At 43.0% G+C, this 15,553-nt stretch overlaps 1 protein-coding gene across 1 annotated transcript in view; it reads left to right on the plus strand.

Moving 5' to 3' along the window:
• The window catches only part of LOC119159414 (acetyl-coenzyme A synthetase), a 79,825-nt gene that overhangs the window by 24,405 nt on the left and 39,867 nt on the right, over positions 1 to 15,553 (plus strand). Inside the window, exons 2-6 of the mRNA XM_037412162.2 lie at positions 1,385 to 1,476; positions 4,495 to 4,598; positions 6,962 to 7,034; positions 11,130 to 11,205; positions 12,525 to 12,630. Coding sequence (XP_037268059.2) covers positions 1,385 to 1,476; positions 4,495 to 4,598; positions 6,962 to 7,034; positions 11,130 to 11,205; positions 12,525 to 12,630 — 451 coding nt within the window. The remainder of the gene's footprint in view (positions 1 to 1,384; positions 1,477 to 4,494; positions 4,599 to 6,961; positions 7,035 to 11,129; positions 11,206 to 12,524; positions 12,631 to 15,553) is intronic.

Below are 15,553 nucleotides of genomic sequence, written 5' to 3' on the forward strand. Positions count from 1 at the left end.
TTGTCAGTTCCGTGACAGAAGTACATCAGCTGAGCCGTAGTAGACTCTGCCGTAAAACACGTTCGTGATAAAATAAAAATTTGCACCGAAGCCCATGACCTTGACAATAGACAAAACTTTTCTCACTATATCTATCAAGGAATTTTCGCATCGCTTCCGTGATGAGGTTTCTTCTTTAACCTGTTTGTTCGTTAGTGAGTTTACCAGCGCAGGTGCGGGGTTCAACTTCGAAAAGCCTCGAAAAACTTGAAAACACGCGTCTGATACACGCTTTACGTCGGTGACATGCATCTTGAAGATGATATCATGAACCCAGTACAAACGCTTTATTTTATTTTCTTTCTCCTACCCCATCCCTTTCCTCTTCCTTTGCGCTCTTCCAGAGTCGTCATTTTTTCTGTCGCACATAAAAAATCACGGCATATTCTAGGAGTGAATGAGGAAGAGCGGGGCGAAGCGTCCATCCGTCCGTGTGTTCATCCGTCCGGAACGACGAACAGAGGAACGGATGCAAGGACAGACATACAGACAGAAGCACGGACGTCCCGAAGGACAGATGCACGGACGGACAGACGGGTAGACGCAAGCACGGAAGGATGAACGGAGGGAACAATGGACGGATGGATGGATGAAATGATGGATGGACACACAAACGGATGAATGGACGCTTAAGACCACTCATCATCATTCGCTCCATGGATATGCCGTGAAAACCACTAACGCCAGCTAGTCATATTATTACAAAGGCCATATACGCACAACGCCATCTATTGAGCAACTGATAAACTAGAGGTGGCTACATACTACTACTACTACTACTACTACTACTACTACTACTACTACTCCTACTACTACTACTACTACTACTACTACTACTACTACAAATTAGGCACCGATCCATGGCCTATTGAGCTTCGCCTCTAAAAAAAGAAAAAGCTTGATCACCTGTATGTAACACCTCAGCATGGAGCCTTTGTATCTTAGACACAATCTCTGATAGCCTGAAAACACGAATGCTGACGTCCACTTTTTACGCAATGCTCTCAAAGTGCTTTTATAAAGTATTTTGAACCAGCTAAAGTTGATTCAAGTAGTGCCAACTGCGTTTTTCGTCCCCAGTATCAGCGGATGTCAAATCGATTTTTCTACTGCTGCAGCAGCACCCATCATTTGATGTAGGTAAATCTGTCCACTATATGTCGAGTTCAATGGCTATGCATTTACGGGAACAGCGATTCTATCGGTCAAAGTAATATCGATCACCGATTGGTTACTGCAAGTACCTGCACTGCGCGAAAAAGCACATACGCTGATTTATGATTCTCCATAAACTCACAGAAAAGTTGTTTGTTTGTTTGTCTACAAATATTCTCTTCTCTTCCAGGGAAGGCAACAACCCTTTGGACAAAAAGACCATAACTTACGGGCAGCTGCTGGATGATGTCTGCAGATTCGCCAATGTTCTCAAGGCAAAAGGTGTGACGCAGGTCTTCTTGCATGCATGACGTACATGGCGTTGCGTCCAGTAGCTGGCGAGCGCCGAGTACTTGTTGAAAATTTTGGTACAACAAGGATCAATCGATAACATTAGTTCATATTACAGATAGTGTCACCGCTAGCACATTTGATATATGTGTGGAGAACGCTAGTGTGCTTTTTTGTCAAAGATTTACGGGCTTCGTTTGCCTGCGATTTTCAGGTTGACTGCCGGTTACTTATGAAAGTTCTTGAGGTGTGCCTTGGTCTCTGCAACAGTGGTTTCAAACTCACATCAGTTGCTGGGCCTAAGTCATAAAATGTAGTCTCCCGGTGGTTTGGTACAGTAAAGAAATGGGAACCGAGAAGTCGAGCAAAGTTTCTTTTAACGTGCCGATTTGAAAGCAGGTCTTCTCGTATCAGGCCATTTACACTATGTCTAAAATCTGGATGCTGATCCTGAAGGTGGCTGCATGTCTCACGAAGAAAATGTTTAAGGCAGGGCACGCCTGTATTTATCTCGACAGGCAAGAAAATAATGCGAGTACTTTTTACTAATCATAGCAAACAGTCACAAAGTCATAACAGAAATATGGGACGAAGCCCGTCATGTGGTGGCCGTGAGCAAATAGTTGGTGGGACGCGTGTCTGGACCCCTTTCTTATACCCTGATAATTAAGAGAAAAAAAACAGCACTCGCTATACAGAGTTATAAAGACCTTCTTATATGCTGACTCCAACCAAATCACTCTATATGTGTGCGGGATTCAGTGATGGAAACGTTTCGTAATTTTTACAGCAAAAGCCGTTATGCGATCACAACAAGAGTCGCGTGCGCCGTAGTTGCCCACTACCAGTATCCGTGGCTACTATCGCAAAAAATAAAAAAAAATAACTAAGTGAATAAAAACACAAAGGACAAGATGGGATTCGAGCCGGGAACCTCTGTGTGCCAGCCAACCACGCATTCAACCACTGAGACACCCCGTTTTTCACTCTTCATTGCCTTGTATATCGAGACGATTCACACTTTACATATTCGACAAAATACAAGGGTACCACAAAATGTGCCCCCAAAATGCTTGAAACTCCGTCGCAAAATAACCCTAGGCAGGCTTGATGTCTGGTAAAGAATGTCGTCAGTATTAGTAATAAAGCGTTTTAGAACAGCCAGGAAACAACCAGGCATCAAACAATGTGAATTGCGTGAGGAGTGGGTCGTAGAATGCTCCAATCAATTACTAACGCTTCAGGCATAATTCTTCATCGTCGTCAACCACAGCATTGAAAATGCACAAGATTCCTTGCAATTGAGTAGCGGGTATAACGTTTCTTCGAAGAATGAAGAAGGATGGCATAGTGAATGCCACCCCACTACAAAAAACAAATATGAAGATTTATGGTGGGGCGGGCACCTTGCAATTGTGGTGGTCGCAGTTACCAAAATAGTGTCTGAAAAAGGCTCTGAAAGGCCGCCCTTTTAGCTATCGCTGTGACTGCTGCGCATGGCGCGCTGGCCTGACCATTTTAAATGCGAATGCCCTTCTGTCGTGCGATGTCAGGCATCCGGCGTTGTCCGCGTGTTATATGAGGCATCCGCCCCTAGAAACCAGAGCATGTGGTGCAAGAAAATGTATGAGAGGGCAGGTGCAGTGCTTTGCCGCTCCTTCTCCCTCTCCTCCCTGCGGCCCACTTTCCCGTCTGTTCGCGCCTCACTCTCGATCGTTCGCTGGCTGGGCACCTCTCAAAAACATCCGCAAATGTGTGCTCGAAACGCCGCTGTGAAACGCCAACGCCGAGGCAAGAGCACTGTTTGTTTTGTTCACTTCATTTATTACTATTAGTATTTTTTATCCGTGCATGCTAGCTACTAGAGCTGGAAACGCATACCGCGTTCCTCGCGACAGAAAAACGCCACGTGCGGTGAACGGCGCCATTGGCTGCACGGTGTGGAAAAAAAAACATTATTCTTCTAACGCTGGGTTCTCACGTGCGAAACGCCATTATGGACGCTACACAATGCATTCGCATTTCCTCACGATTCCCTTCAAAGAGGTGGGGGCACTTATTTAGTACAATGACTGCTATGAGCAGTTGTTCGTGATAACAGAGTAATGTCGCTACATATACCGCCACTATGGTAATGTCAGTTTTGATTGATTGATTGATTGATATGGGGGGTTTAATGTCCCAGAACCACCATATGATTATGAGAGATGCCGTAGTGGAGGGCTCCGGAAATTTCGACCACCTGGGGTTCTATAACGGGCACCCAAATCTGAGCACACGGGCCTACAACATTTTCACCTCCGTCGTAAATGCAGCCGCCCCAGCTGGGATTCGATCCCGTGACCTCCGGGTCAGCAGCCGAGCACCTTAGCCACTAAACCACCACGGTGGGGCGGTAATGTCGGTTTTGACGTACGTGTCCGAGTCAAAATTACGCCTGCGTGACATAGGATGTCGACTTTGAGAACGAAAGTACGAACATTACTTAGCCATAAATTTTTGCGTTTCCATCTGTGAACGCCCTACAAATTCAGAAACAATATGGTCGTATATATCATCCCACCAAAGCTAACAACAATCTTTGAAAGAGTAAGAGCCGTCAGGATTATTCATATATAATACTACAGTATATCCCCATTGCAGTTTCGCGCTCAGTCAGCTGTACGCATCTCCACTCCAGACACTACAAAAAAAAAAAAAAACGGGGGACGGAGGACTTGCCTGAGCATCAAGGTGAAAGTGCTTGCTATTGCCGCAAGAAACTCATGGGCTCCATTTAAACGGCTTGGTTACTTCTGCCAAATGCTCACTTACTGTTATAATACATGTTGAATAAGTAGTGAAAAAGTTCAGTGTTACACATGACGACGCCTATGGAGCTTGTTTCGTAACTTATGTCGTTGAAGGACCACCGAACCTTCATGCACAAGAGTGAAAGAGTATAGATGGTCGAGAGTATAGTTAAATGCTCAGTGGTATTGTCAAATGACAACGTTGCCTCTCACGCAGGCGTTTGTGAAGGCCACCTGGTCACCATCTACCTGCCCATGGTGCCCGAACTGGTGGTCGCAATGTTGGCGTGCGCCAGGCTTGGAGCCGTGCACACCGTGGTTGTGAGTACATTCTATATTAGAGAGTTTTAGTACTGCGGAACGGTGCTACGTACGCATCACGCAAGCGCCTTGCGTTACGTGGCGTCGTTTGCCACTAATTGGCTTTTAGTACGCCGTAGTACCCGCGTACGTAACGAGCGTGAAGCGTGTTGCGCCATCTGGTAGATCAAAATAGAAGCACGTGTTGTCAACAGCCAATGTGAGCCAATCCAAGTGTAATAGCCACATTATGGCCATATTTTAAGCCACAGAGCCGGTCGGTGCTTGCCTTCGATGCCGCCATTTTGCAAAACTAAGTCTCACGCTGTCACGAACTTGTTCGAGAGCGGCGCGATCACCGCATACGTACGCACACACGCATCTGATGCGTGCGTACGTAGCAGCTGCGTACGTAACGCGATACGTGCGCGTTGCGCTCTGCGCATGCGCACTACGCAGAACGTGGCGTCCTTACGTACGCAACGCCGCCACGTACGCAGCGTACGCAGTACTAAAACTCTCTATTGTCGTGCAAGGGAGGGCAATGGACGCGGCGAAGGGGAGCGGAGTCTGTAAACACACGAGATGATGGTGGCCTTCGACAGCCGTGCCAGGGCGACATAGAACGCTCACTGACGACAAAAAATAATACTGAAACAGAAGAAGCAGACATGATGAGACTGAAAATAACAGTGAACATATTACCTTCGTCTTCCATCGTATATTCAGCTGTATGAAGTTGAACGAAATGCAAGCCGAGGCCTTGTCAAGCTTACTAACTTCGCTTCTGCGACGTTCTTCTAAATTAAAAGTAAATACACTCCACTCTGGTTTGCGTAGCGTCGTGGAAATTTGGCGCAGTAATGATAATTTCAGGCAATTTCTTAGTTATTTCATCTGCGTACCTTTAGAAGTTGTCACAAGGTACGAATTAGACCATGTGAACCATTTGCTGCTCTATGTACGGAGCGTCAAGAGGTTTTTATGAAAGATATTTTTACAGCCTTACCTAATATATGCGTCAATGGAAGATTCTTTTCCTCTCTTAAACGCGGATATTTTTGTTTTTCTCGCATCATTAATTGATAATGGTATCATATGCTTGGCTTTCGAATTGCCTTGTTTGAAGGATGGGCTTCATTTCGTAAATGTAAATATGTATATTTCAAAACGACGAACTATATTTAGAGGTATGGCTTTTTCCACGTAATATCTCGCGTTTCATTTCTGTAACAAAAAAAAAACGTTGTCCTCAGCACCCATAACATTTTACGAGAATTCATGAGTAAGAACAGAAAAATAAAGCGAGAAAGAGAGGTAGGTGAATTTTGTATTTGCGTTTGGCTCTTTCAGTCGGCGCTGGTATTATGTTGAGGGACGAATAGATTTTCAGTTCGAATTGAGCTTTGTACGGTGCAGTGCGTTGTGGTCGTAGATATGTTGCAAACCTTCCTTTACGATATGAACAATCTTTGAAAGAAAAATATTTAAGAACTGATAAGACGCCTGACATGTAAAATAGGATAAAGGGCGTGAGTCGCATGTTACTTTTTCAAGCCCGCGACACCACATACAACGCTTCCTGTGTATAGGGTTGTTACAGGCAGGCGAGCCGGCTGAGATAGTCGGGACCCTGTCACAGTTTTTTTATGTTGTGTTTCGCTTGTGCGCCGTTCGCTGGTATGCGCAACATTGTACGCGGTCCGTGGAACGTGGGTGCATTAGCATAGGCGTCTCGTTCGTTTTGCCCCCGAGCAGCTGCATACGTTCCATAGCCGCATAGGCTGCAGCTGTAGAAGACAAAGCCCCCGTGAATTACGACAGTGTTGTCTGTGGCCGCACAAGTTAGCTGTGGACAGACGTTACCGAGGGGAAAAACGAAAGGCAGAACGTCAAGAGAAAGCGAAGAATTCCTGCGCTGAATGCGGAGGTTGTAAGAAAGCACGTAGACAACAGCGTCGCGAAATCAGCCTGTATTTCGTTAAAAAAAATGTGAGAAAGAAGGGCAGCACTGGAGATGGAAAGGGACATGCAATTACATGAATGCATAGCCAGAAAAAGATTTCACGGAGTACTTTCTAATTTCAAAAGCACGATAAATTATACGTTGCCTTTAGCCCGACTTCAATGCTCTACAGAGTGAACGAATTAAGGAAGAAAGTTTTGACGGCTCGTTTTTATGTTTGGCACTATGTTGAAGAAATCCAGCCTGGAATGCAGGAAAGGAGAGTAAAGGGAACGTTGATTGTTAAGAAGTGAACGTTGTATACGGGTGAAAAGTAAAGTGGACAGCCGGCCACCCGAGGGGACCGAGTCTGAAACCTACATGCCAAGGTGCGCTTGTTCACGCTGTGGCCTACATTTTACTCTACTTTATTTCTCAGTTTGCAGGCTACTCTGCCGAATCACTTGCACAGAGAATGTACGACACCCAGTCGAGAATACTAGTCACTGCCGGTAAGTGATATTCACTTCATCCTCCCTGTCAATAAAAGCATCTTGTCTATCAATATTTTCAATTTACGAGCACAGGTCACTTTAAAAAAAAAGAATGGTTATAATCTTTATTACAGTACATAAATGATACCATGGACAAAATTCGTTCACGTCATGCCCACCGTATGAAAATATGAAAGAAAAAAAAAGCAGTAAATTACGACGACTTCTTTCTGTTACAGCTGTGCCTGTCGTAATAGTCGGATGACACATAGCGCCCCGTATCATCGACACGAATTTCATTCTCAGTGTATCCGTTCGACCACCTTCACTTCAACTATGTTACCTCGTGACAGGTGGTGTGCAGCACAGGTATACAGACGCACGAGCCGAACAAATAATATTAAAAAGTGCAGGAGGATGAATAACCATTCTATGTGACATATCAGATCGAACGTCTTGCGAGTGATGACTCTGTTTGATGGCCTCAATGAATGGAGAACCTGGTCAGACCTCGTTTAAGGCCTCATGCTGGTCTCCCGGGTGTAACGGCGCGACGCGCGGGAACTAGATAAGCAGACTATAGACACTTGCTCCTACGATGTGGAAATCCGCAGGACAAGAAACACAGCTGTTCTATGTCGTCGTTAGAGCTTTGTGCTTTCACCGTTGCTAAGCTGCCATTGCGCAGGCGTTCCTAATATGTGAACTTAATGTTGCATTTTCGAACAGCACATGCGACATCTGTGCTTTTCATGTGCTCTACAATTCATTTTTTTCTTTTTCTTGGCTTTAACGAGGCTGTATGAAACGCAGATGCACGGTTTCCCGTTCATAGCCACGCTTTTCACTCGAGCTATACTGATCGTGTGGTCACATTCTAAATATCTTTACGATATCGCTTTAACATTCCCAGCCCCGGGCCACGGTGTTTCTCAGCTTGACGAAGTAGAACTGGGTTCTTGCCCCTCTTAGCGTATTGCATAGCAACACAAGCAAGGATCACTGAGATTGTCAAACACAAATAAACGCAAACGGTGCAGCTTGTGTCTTCTTGTGCCCGTGTCCCTGTTCTGTTCTGTTCTGTTCTGTTTCAAATGTTTTGCTGTGGAGAGGTTGAGGTGCCTATTGCCTCGGCTACTCCATATCACAAAGTTCTGCAGCGAAAAATAAAATAATAATACAGAATGGTACCCAAAAATTAACAATACGGAAAAGAAAAAAACATAATAGCACACTGAAACCAGCTCAAATATCATGCCAATACACAGTTTTCTTCGCGCAGTTCACACAGTCATAAACTACTTACACGCACACCTTACTAATCCAATGTCAGTATATATACATGACCACATTTTATATAATAACCATCTATGGCTGTCTGTCATAGGCGCTTGTCCAGTCAGGTCTCCACTAAAAAGTCTGTCAGGAAGATCATTGCCTTTTTCTGGAGATGCATCTCAGGCCATGCATGGTCCAAGTAGTTTCTTTATTGTGAGGGGCCGTCTGTCCAAACTTGCTAATTTGTTCTTGAATTTTTCTCTTTCATTCGCGTATTTAACGCACTCCAAAAGAATATGGCGAACATTTTCTTCTGCATGACCACAATGGCATTCCGGTGAGTTGGATTGATGTATCTTGTGCAGCAAGCTGTTTGTGTATGCTACTGCCAGTCTAAGTCGGTGGATCAATATCTCTAGGTGTCGTGGGAGATCTGTCGCTGTGGAAAATTTTCTGTGTGGATCAACTTCATGGAGTACCGTTTTCTTTGATTTAGGGCTCTCAAACCACTTCTCCATCGAACAATGGTTAGCTCCTTGCGATATAAAATGTCGAATATCCGCCCCAGACATAGGAATTGCGCAATCCCGTCCTTCCTTCAATGCTTTCTTCGCGAGGCTATCAGCATCTTCATTTCCCTTTATTCCAATGTGGCTAGGTATCCATTGGAAAACGATGTTGTGACCCTGCGATGAGGCTTATTCCACAGTTTCTGTGATACATTGTGCTATTTCACCATTTTTGTAAGGTGATCTCACATTTCTGATTAGCTGAAGAGCAGGTTTGCTATCAGTGCATATCACCCATTTTCGTGGCTCAGGATTCTCGCAGATAAGCTTAACTGCTTCAAAGATAGCCACCAATTCTGCTGTTGTCGATGAAGATTTGTGCGATAATTTGCACATCTTGTTTTTCGGAATTTCGGGTATAAAGACCGCACAGGCTGACGCTTCTTCTGTGCATGATCCGTCTGTATATATCTTCGTTTTTTTCATTATCCAATACATGAAGCTGATGACGTACCAACTGTGCCGCTACTAGAGGTGCCATGTCTGCTTTCTTCTCTATGCCGTCTATTTCACGGATAACGTAGAGAAGTGGCAGCGTCCAAGGTGGTTTTGAAGGTTTCCATTGTTTAAATTCAGGTACTACTGCTTGAAATGATGATATAGTATCCTGTAGTCTCGTTGCCGTCCTTTGTGTTAGTGCACCAGATAAAAAATGACTTTCATGTTGCGTGAAAATTCTAAATAAATTTTGAGATGTTTCTTTAGTTCAGAGTACTAACAAAGGTGTCCCTGATTGTGCGAGTAAAACACATTGGGATGACAAAGCAAAAAAGCGCACATGGCAAGTGTTGATTATTTGAACAATGCTTCCTGAGAGCAGACGAAGAGAGAAAGAAAGAACAGATAGATAGATAGATAGATAGATAGATAGATAGATAGATAGATAGATAGATAGATAGATAGATAGATAGATAGATAGATAGATAGATAGATAGATAGATAGATAGATAGATAGATAGATAGATAGATAGATAGATAGATAGATAGATAGATAGATAGATAGATAGATAGATAGATAGATAGATAGATAGAGTTTAACGTCGCAAAACCACCATACGGTTATGAGAGACGCCGTAGTGTGGAGGGCTCCAAGGACTTCGATCACCTGCAGTTCTTTAACGTGCACCCAAGCCTGCGCACACGGGTCTACAGTATTTTCACCTCCATCGAAAAGGCAGTGGCCGCAGCCGGACTTCATTCCTGCGGCCTGCGGGTCAGCTGCCGAGTACCTTAGCCGCTAGACTACCGCGGCGGGACTAAGAAAGAAAGAACGAAAAAAATAAAGAAAGAGAAAAAGAAAGAAAGAAAAAAAGAAAGAAAGAAAGATTTTATGAATTGAGATCTATTTCAATTGCGCAACGTTTTTTTACCATTCATAGATAACACCTTAACATTCTTTGATTCACAATGCCTTGATTACGACACGCAGTTTTTTTTTTCCCTTCCTGACACTCGGACATAGCAGTGTATACCATTGAATGCCAGACTAATCGTTACCTTATTACGAATCTCTTCACTCTCTCTAATCAAGAGCACATCGATCCATAAGCACTGCACGAAACAAATGACGCCTCGTACGATTACCTATCCAAACATAACCTTTTTCGATTCAACATACTGGGCTTTCTCCCTCCTAAGCGTTTTGCTGACGAATAGTGATACTATGCGTCTAGGGACTGGTAAGTACGGAGGGATGTAGACTAAGTCCTTTTTTTTTTCGTCGAACCATATGTGAGCATTTTTTATTATTTTTTATTCACAATGCATGCTAGAATGCAGTAAGCATGTAATAAAGGCTGGCAGATACTACGTGCCTCGAGGTTTGCGTGCCGTTCTTGATCGGGTCATCTCCCCTGTAGCCTCCTCGGATAAACAGGTATTGCGACGGCACATAATTTAGCAACATCACTCAGCTACTTCCTTCGACCACGCTACCACCACCGAGATGCATCTAACAAACAAGGAAAGCAATTAATAAAACGGCGACAGGCGCGGCCTCCAAACAATACGGAAACGAAGTCCACGTGCACAGGATGACTGCCAAACGAGTGGCGACTGGACCGTTTTTAGCGCTACTTCTCTCCAATTTCCATACTCAACTTCCTGCATCTGTTTTCTTTCTTTCTTCTTTCTTATCCTAGACAGCGTAATGGTCTTCACGTGATGATGACACCAAGTAAACGTAGTAGTAAGGCGAGCAGCGCAGCCTCTTTAGTACACGCTAATCCCCTTCCCTCCTTTTTTTTCTTTCTTTCTTTTCTTACAGATGGGAGCTGGAGGGGCAAGAAGCTCATTCTGCTCAAGCCGATCGCCGACGAAGCGATCGAACTGTGCCGACAGAAGTACGACGCACCTCTTGTTTTTCCCTTCTTTCAGTGTATTTTTGTTATTTAAGCTGCGTAACGGAACAGCCTTGACTCGCTCACGTTCTGGGAAAAAGAGCCTGAGGACGTAGACCTTCGGAACGAGCGTTTTATATTCATTATCTCGAAAAGAAATAGGAAGTGAAAAACCCTTCACTAGATTGGCTGAACATCAATGCTCTTAGGGCGCTGTTTGACGAGAGCTCACGTTCTCTTACCACGGGACAGTTAACAATCAGCTGTTCACATTGACCATTCACGTTGTTCATAATACATACACTCTGGCTAAAAGAGAGCAGCGGGGGTATAGGGGTTCCTCCTTTGAGGGAGTAACTGCATTGCCACTCCCATTGCTCCCCTAAAAGGAGCAACTGCAAGGGGACGAACCGTTCCTCTTCTTCCAGTTACTCCTTCAGGGGATGAACAGTTGGTCCCTTCCAGTTTGTCCCCGAGAACAACGGTTACACCCGCCAGTTCCTCCTCGGAGAGCAACGGTTACTTGTGATTCTCTGCCTACAATAATGTCAAAGTGTTTCACTTTATTCTATTTTTCCAGAGTGGCATTTTTAAGCACTTGTTCCACGAAGCTCTCCTAGTGCACTTACTTGGAAATTGATCCCGTGACTGCTCACACAGGCACACTGTGTCAACTGCTGTTCCCGAAGCTACTGAAAAAAGTCAATTACATACTATAAGAGACACTAAGTTGCGAAATAAAGCATGCGAAGGCGACCACGTTACGTTAGCAATATTTTCCTATGCTCCAGTTCGCGTTTTGCTTGGCACCAGGACACTTACATATTAACGCTGCATTTGGGATGCCGGTTAAAAGCTAACAAATGTTCATTGTCCTCACAGGATCATATACGAGCATTGAAAAAAAAATTCAGACTGGATTCCCAAGAAAGAAGGGTCTAAAACACATGGTTACGGCATTCACTGGAAACGCTCAGCATGTGCGTGACCATAAAGAAACCAAGTAGTGTTGTTTCAGTTTGTGAACTGTATCTTATTTATCTTTCTTTATTTCATTGCTTCCTTCGTTCCTTCCTTCTTTCCTTCCTTCTTTCCTTCCTTCTTCGTTTCTTTCCTTCTGTCTTTCTTTCCATACTTTTTTACTCGGATGCTTTGGTTGTGGCCATGTTTGTTTTGAGTATGAGTACGCTGAAAACGTGCCTATTGGTATCATTGATGTACAGGAGAGGGCTTAGCCTTGCAGCGGATGTAGTCAGGTTCATGCTGATGTAGTGGTAGTTGTTGTTTATGATGATGATGATGATGACAATGACAATGTGCAGGAAACACGCCGTCGAATCGTGCATCGTGCTCCGGCACCTACTGTCGAGCGATCTTCGTTCGGGAGGTAACCTGCTGAACGGCTATTCGAAGGAATCTTTCGAAATTGTGAGTTCACGAATACCTCTTATCTCCCATCTCCTACTCCCCCTTCTAGGCGTCAAGGAGTGGTATTGCTCCAAGTGACTAGTCAACATATTAACCATTCTTTCCATATGGCGGCGAGCGGGCAACTACTCTTGAGTACTAAGAGCTGTCCTACAAGTGTACAAGTGCCACGATTACCATTTATTTATTTATTTATTTGTGTTAGCTATATTTAGTTTTGAGATAGATAGATAGATAGATAGATAGATAGATAGATAGATAGATAGATAGATAGATAGATAGATAGATAGATAGATAGATAGATAGATAGATAGATAGATAGATAGATAGATAGACAGACAGACAGACAGACAGACAGACAGACAGACAGACAGACAGACAGACAGACAGACAGACAGACAGACAGACAGACAGACAGACAGACAGACAGACAGACAGACAGACAGACAGACAGACAGATAGATAGATAGATAGATAGATAGATAGATAGATAGATAGATAGATAGATAGATAGATAGATAGATAGATAGATAGATAGATAGATAGATAGATAGATAGATAGATAGATAGATAGGTGCAGTAAATAAATGTTACTTAGCACAGTTATTAGCTTGGAGGCGTAGACGTTTTTATTTATTTATTTATTTATTTATTTATTTATTTATTTATTTATTTGAAGATACTGCTAGCCTCACATCTGAGGCTGTTGCAGGAAAGGGGGTATCTACAAGAAGGCGTATACATAGGTAAGGTTGAATCAGACAATGCATATGTTCTCTACATTAACTATACAAAGGCTACTAATTGATGACAGTAATAAACAGCATATTAGAATGGAGATACATATTTTAAAGAACACAGTTTAAGTAGGCACTAATATAAGTTAGGTTCGACTAGACAGTACTAGGCAACAAATTATACAATCGCTACAAAAATGACAATATGACATTCATCACACTCAGTGTAAGGCCCGACAAGTACAGCATAATTCATGAGTAGCGCAATTTCCCAGCAGTAAAAAAGAAACTGAGAAGTGAAACATATTATTATTGTGTAACGCAGAAATCTTGCTTGGAGATGATAACTATAAAGCATCGCCTGATATCTTGGAGATAAAAGCTTCGAGTGATGTACACTTGATAGCATCGTTTTTTAGGCCATTCCAATCTCGAATTGCTTGCGGGAAAAAAGAATACCCGAAAATGTCGTTGTGAAACCTGTGTTCAGCTAAGTGCTTGGTATGTTTAGTTCGGGAACTGATTGTATCCGAGTGTAGTAAATAGTTGTTCACAGTGATCTTCATGCTGCCATTAAGAAGAAGGAAAAGAAACTTAAGGCGAAGCAGTCTGACTCGATCTTGTATAATGGGTAAAGCGGCTTGCTTTAATAGTTCAGTCGGATAGTCGTGACGACGATTCTTATTAAAGATAAACCTAAGTGCCTTTCTTTGTACACCCTCCAACTTTGCTATGTAATGTTTACGGAAGGGAAACCAACATATTATTGCATATTCCAGTGTTGATCGAACGAGCGACAAGTATGCTTGGCGTTTAGTATCTACGGATGCGCATCTAAGCGAACGTTTCAATGAGTACAAAATTGTCAGTGCTTTGTTAACAACGTATGTTACTTGCTTGTCCCATTTGAGATCTGACGAAATTATGACACCTAAATATTTATATTCTTCTACTATCCTTAACATCTGTCCTTCTAAATAATAGTTGAAGTTCATGGGCGTTCTTTTATTTGTCACGGTCATACAAACTGTTTTATCTGCGTTAGGCATCATCTGCCAAGTCTGACACCACTGTGTTATATGTTCAAGGGCTCTGTTTAGAATCATCTGATCTTCGTGGCAAGTGATTTGCTTATAGATTATGCAGTCATCTGCAAACATTCTCAGTGTTGCGATACAATTGATGTGAAAATCGTTAATAAAAAGAAGAAAAAGCATAGGAGCTAGAACGGCAGCTTGAGGAACACCAGCCAGCACATAGCCGTAATCCGAATAGTGGTCTTTGTAATGAACATACTGGCGTCTTCCTGTAAGATAACTTTTTATCCACTTGATGATGTTGTTATCTCCGGGGTAATGCGTAGGTTTTTGAAGCAACTTGGGATGGGAAACGCGATCAAATGTTTTTGATAGATCTAAGAAAATTATATCTGTTTGGCCACCTTTGTCCATTGTAAGTGCTAGGTCGTGCATTGTTTCAACTAGTTGAGTAGTTGTAGACAGTCCTTTCCGAAAGCCATGCTGATTCGCGACAATTAAGTTATTTTTTTTGTACGAATGATACAATGTGTTTCAGGATTAGATGTTCAAGAATTTTTCCGGCCGAACAACTAAGCGAGATTGGTCGGTAGTTTGATGTGTTCGTAAGGTCACCGGATTTGTGGATAAGAATAACCTTGGCTATTTTCCATTTCTCCGGAATTACACAAGTTTTTAATGTTTTGTTATATATGATCAGTAAGAACTTTGACATTCATTCTGCGTAGCGTTTCAGAAATGCATTTGGTATGTTGTTGGGGCCACAGGATTTTTTAGTGTCTATTTCGAGTAATAGGCAAAAAATGCCCGATTCAGTTAGGATTATGTCGTCTAGTTCGGCAGTGTTACATGGAAGATAACTGAGGTCGGGGTTCTTACCGTTGTCACGTGTATATACTGAAACAAAGTAATCATTAAACTGTGTAGCCTTTTCAGTATCTTCAGCCGGGTTTGGGTTACTGATCTGATGTGGCTTCGAATTAAGGTGTCACCGAAACTTAGAAGGGGATTCTTTGATAAATTTATTTAAGGTTACATTCATATATTCATCCTTTGCCATTTTCACAGCAGATTTTAGTGCATGAGAATGCTCACTTATTTTTGCCGTACAGCCTGATAGCAATAGTTTATTTCTCATTTTCCTTAATC

This window comes from Rhipicephalus microplus, chromosome 1, assembly GCF_043290135.1.
Source record: "Rhipicephalus microplus isolate Deutch F79 chromosome 1, USDA_Rmic, whole genome shotgun sequence".
Lineage (NCBI taxonomy): Eukaryota > Metazoa > Arthropoda > Arachnida > Ixodida > Ixodidae > Rhipicephalus > Rhipicephalus microplus.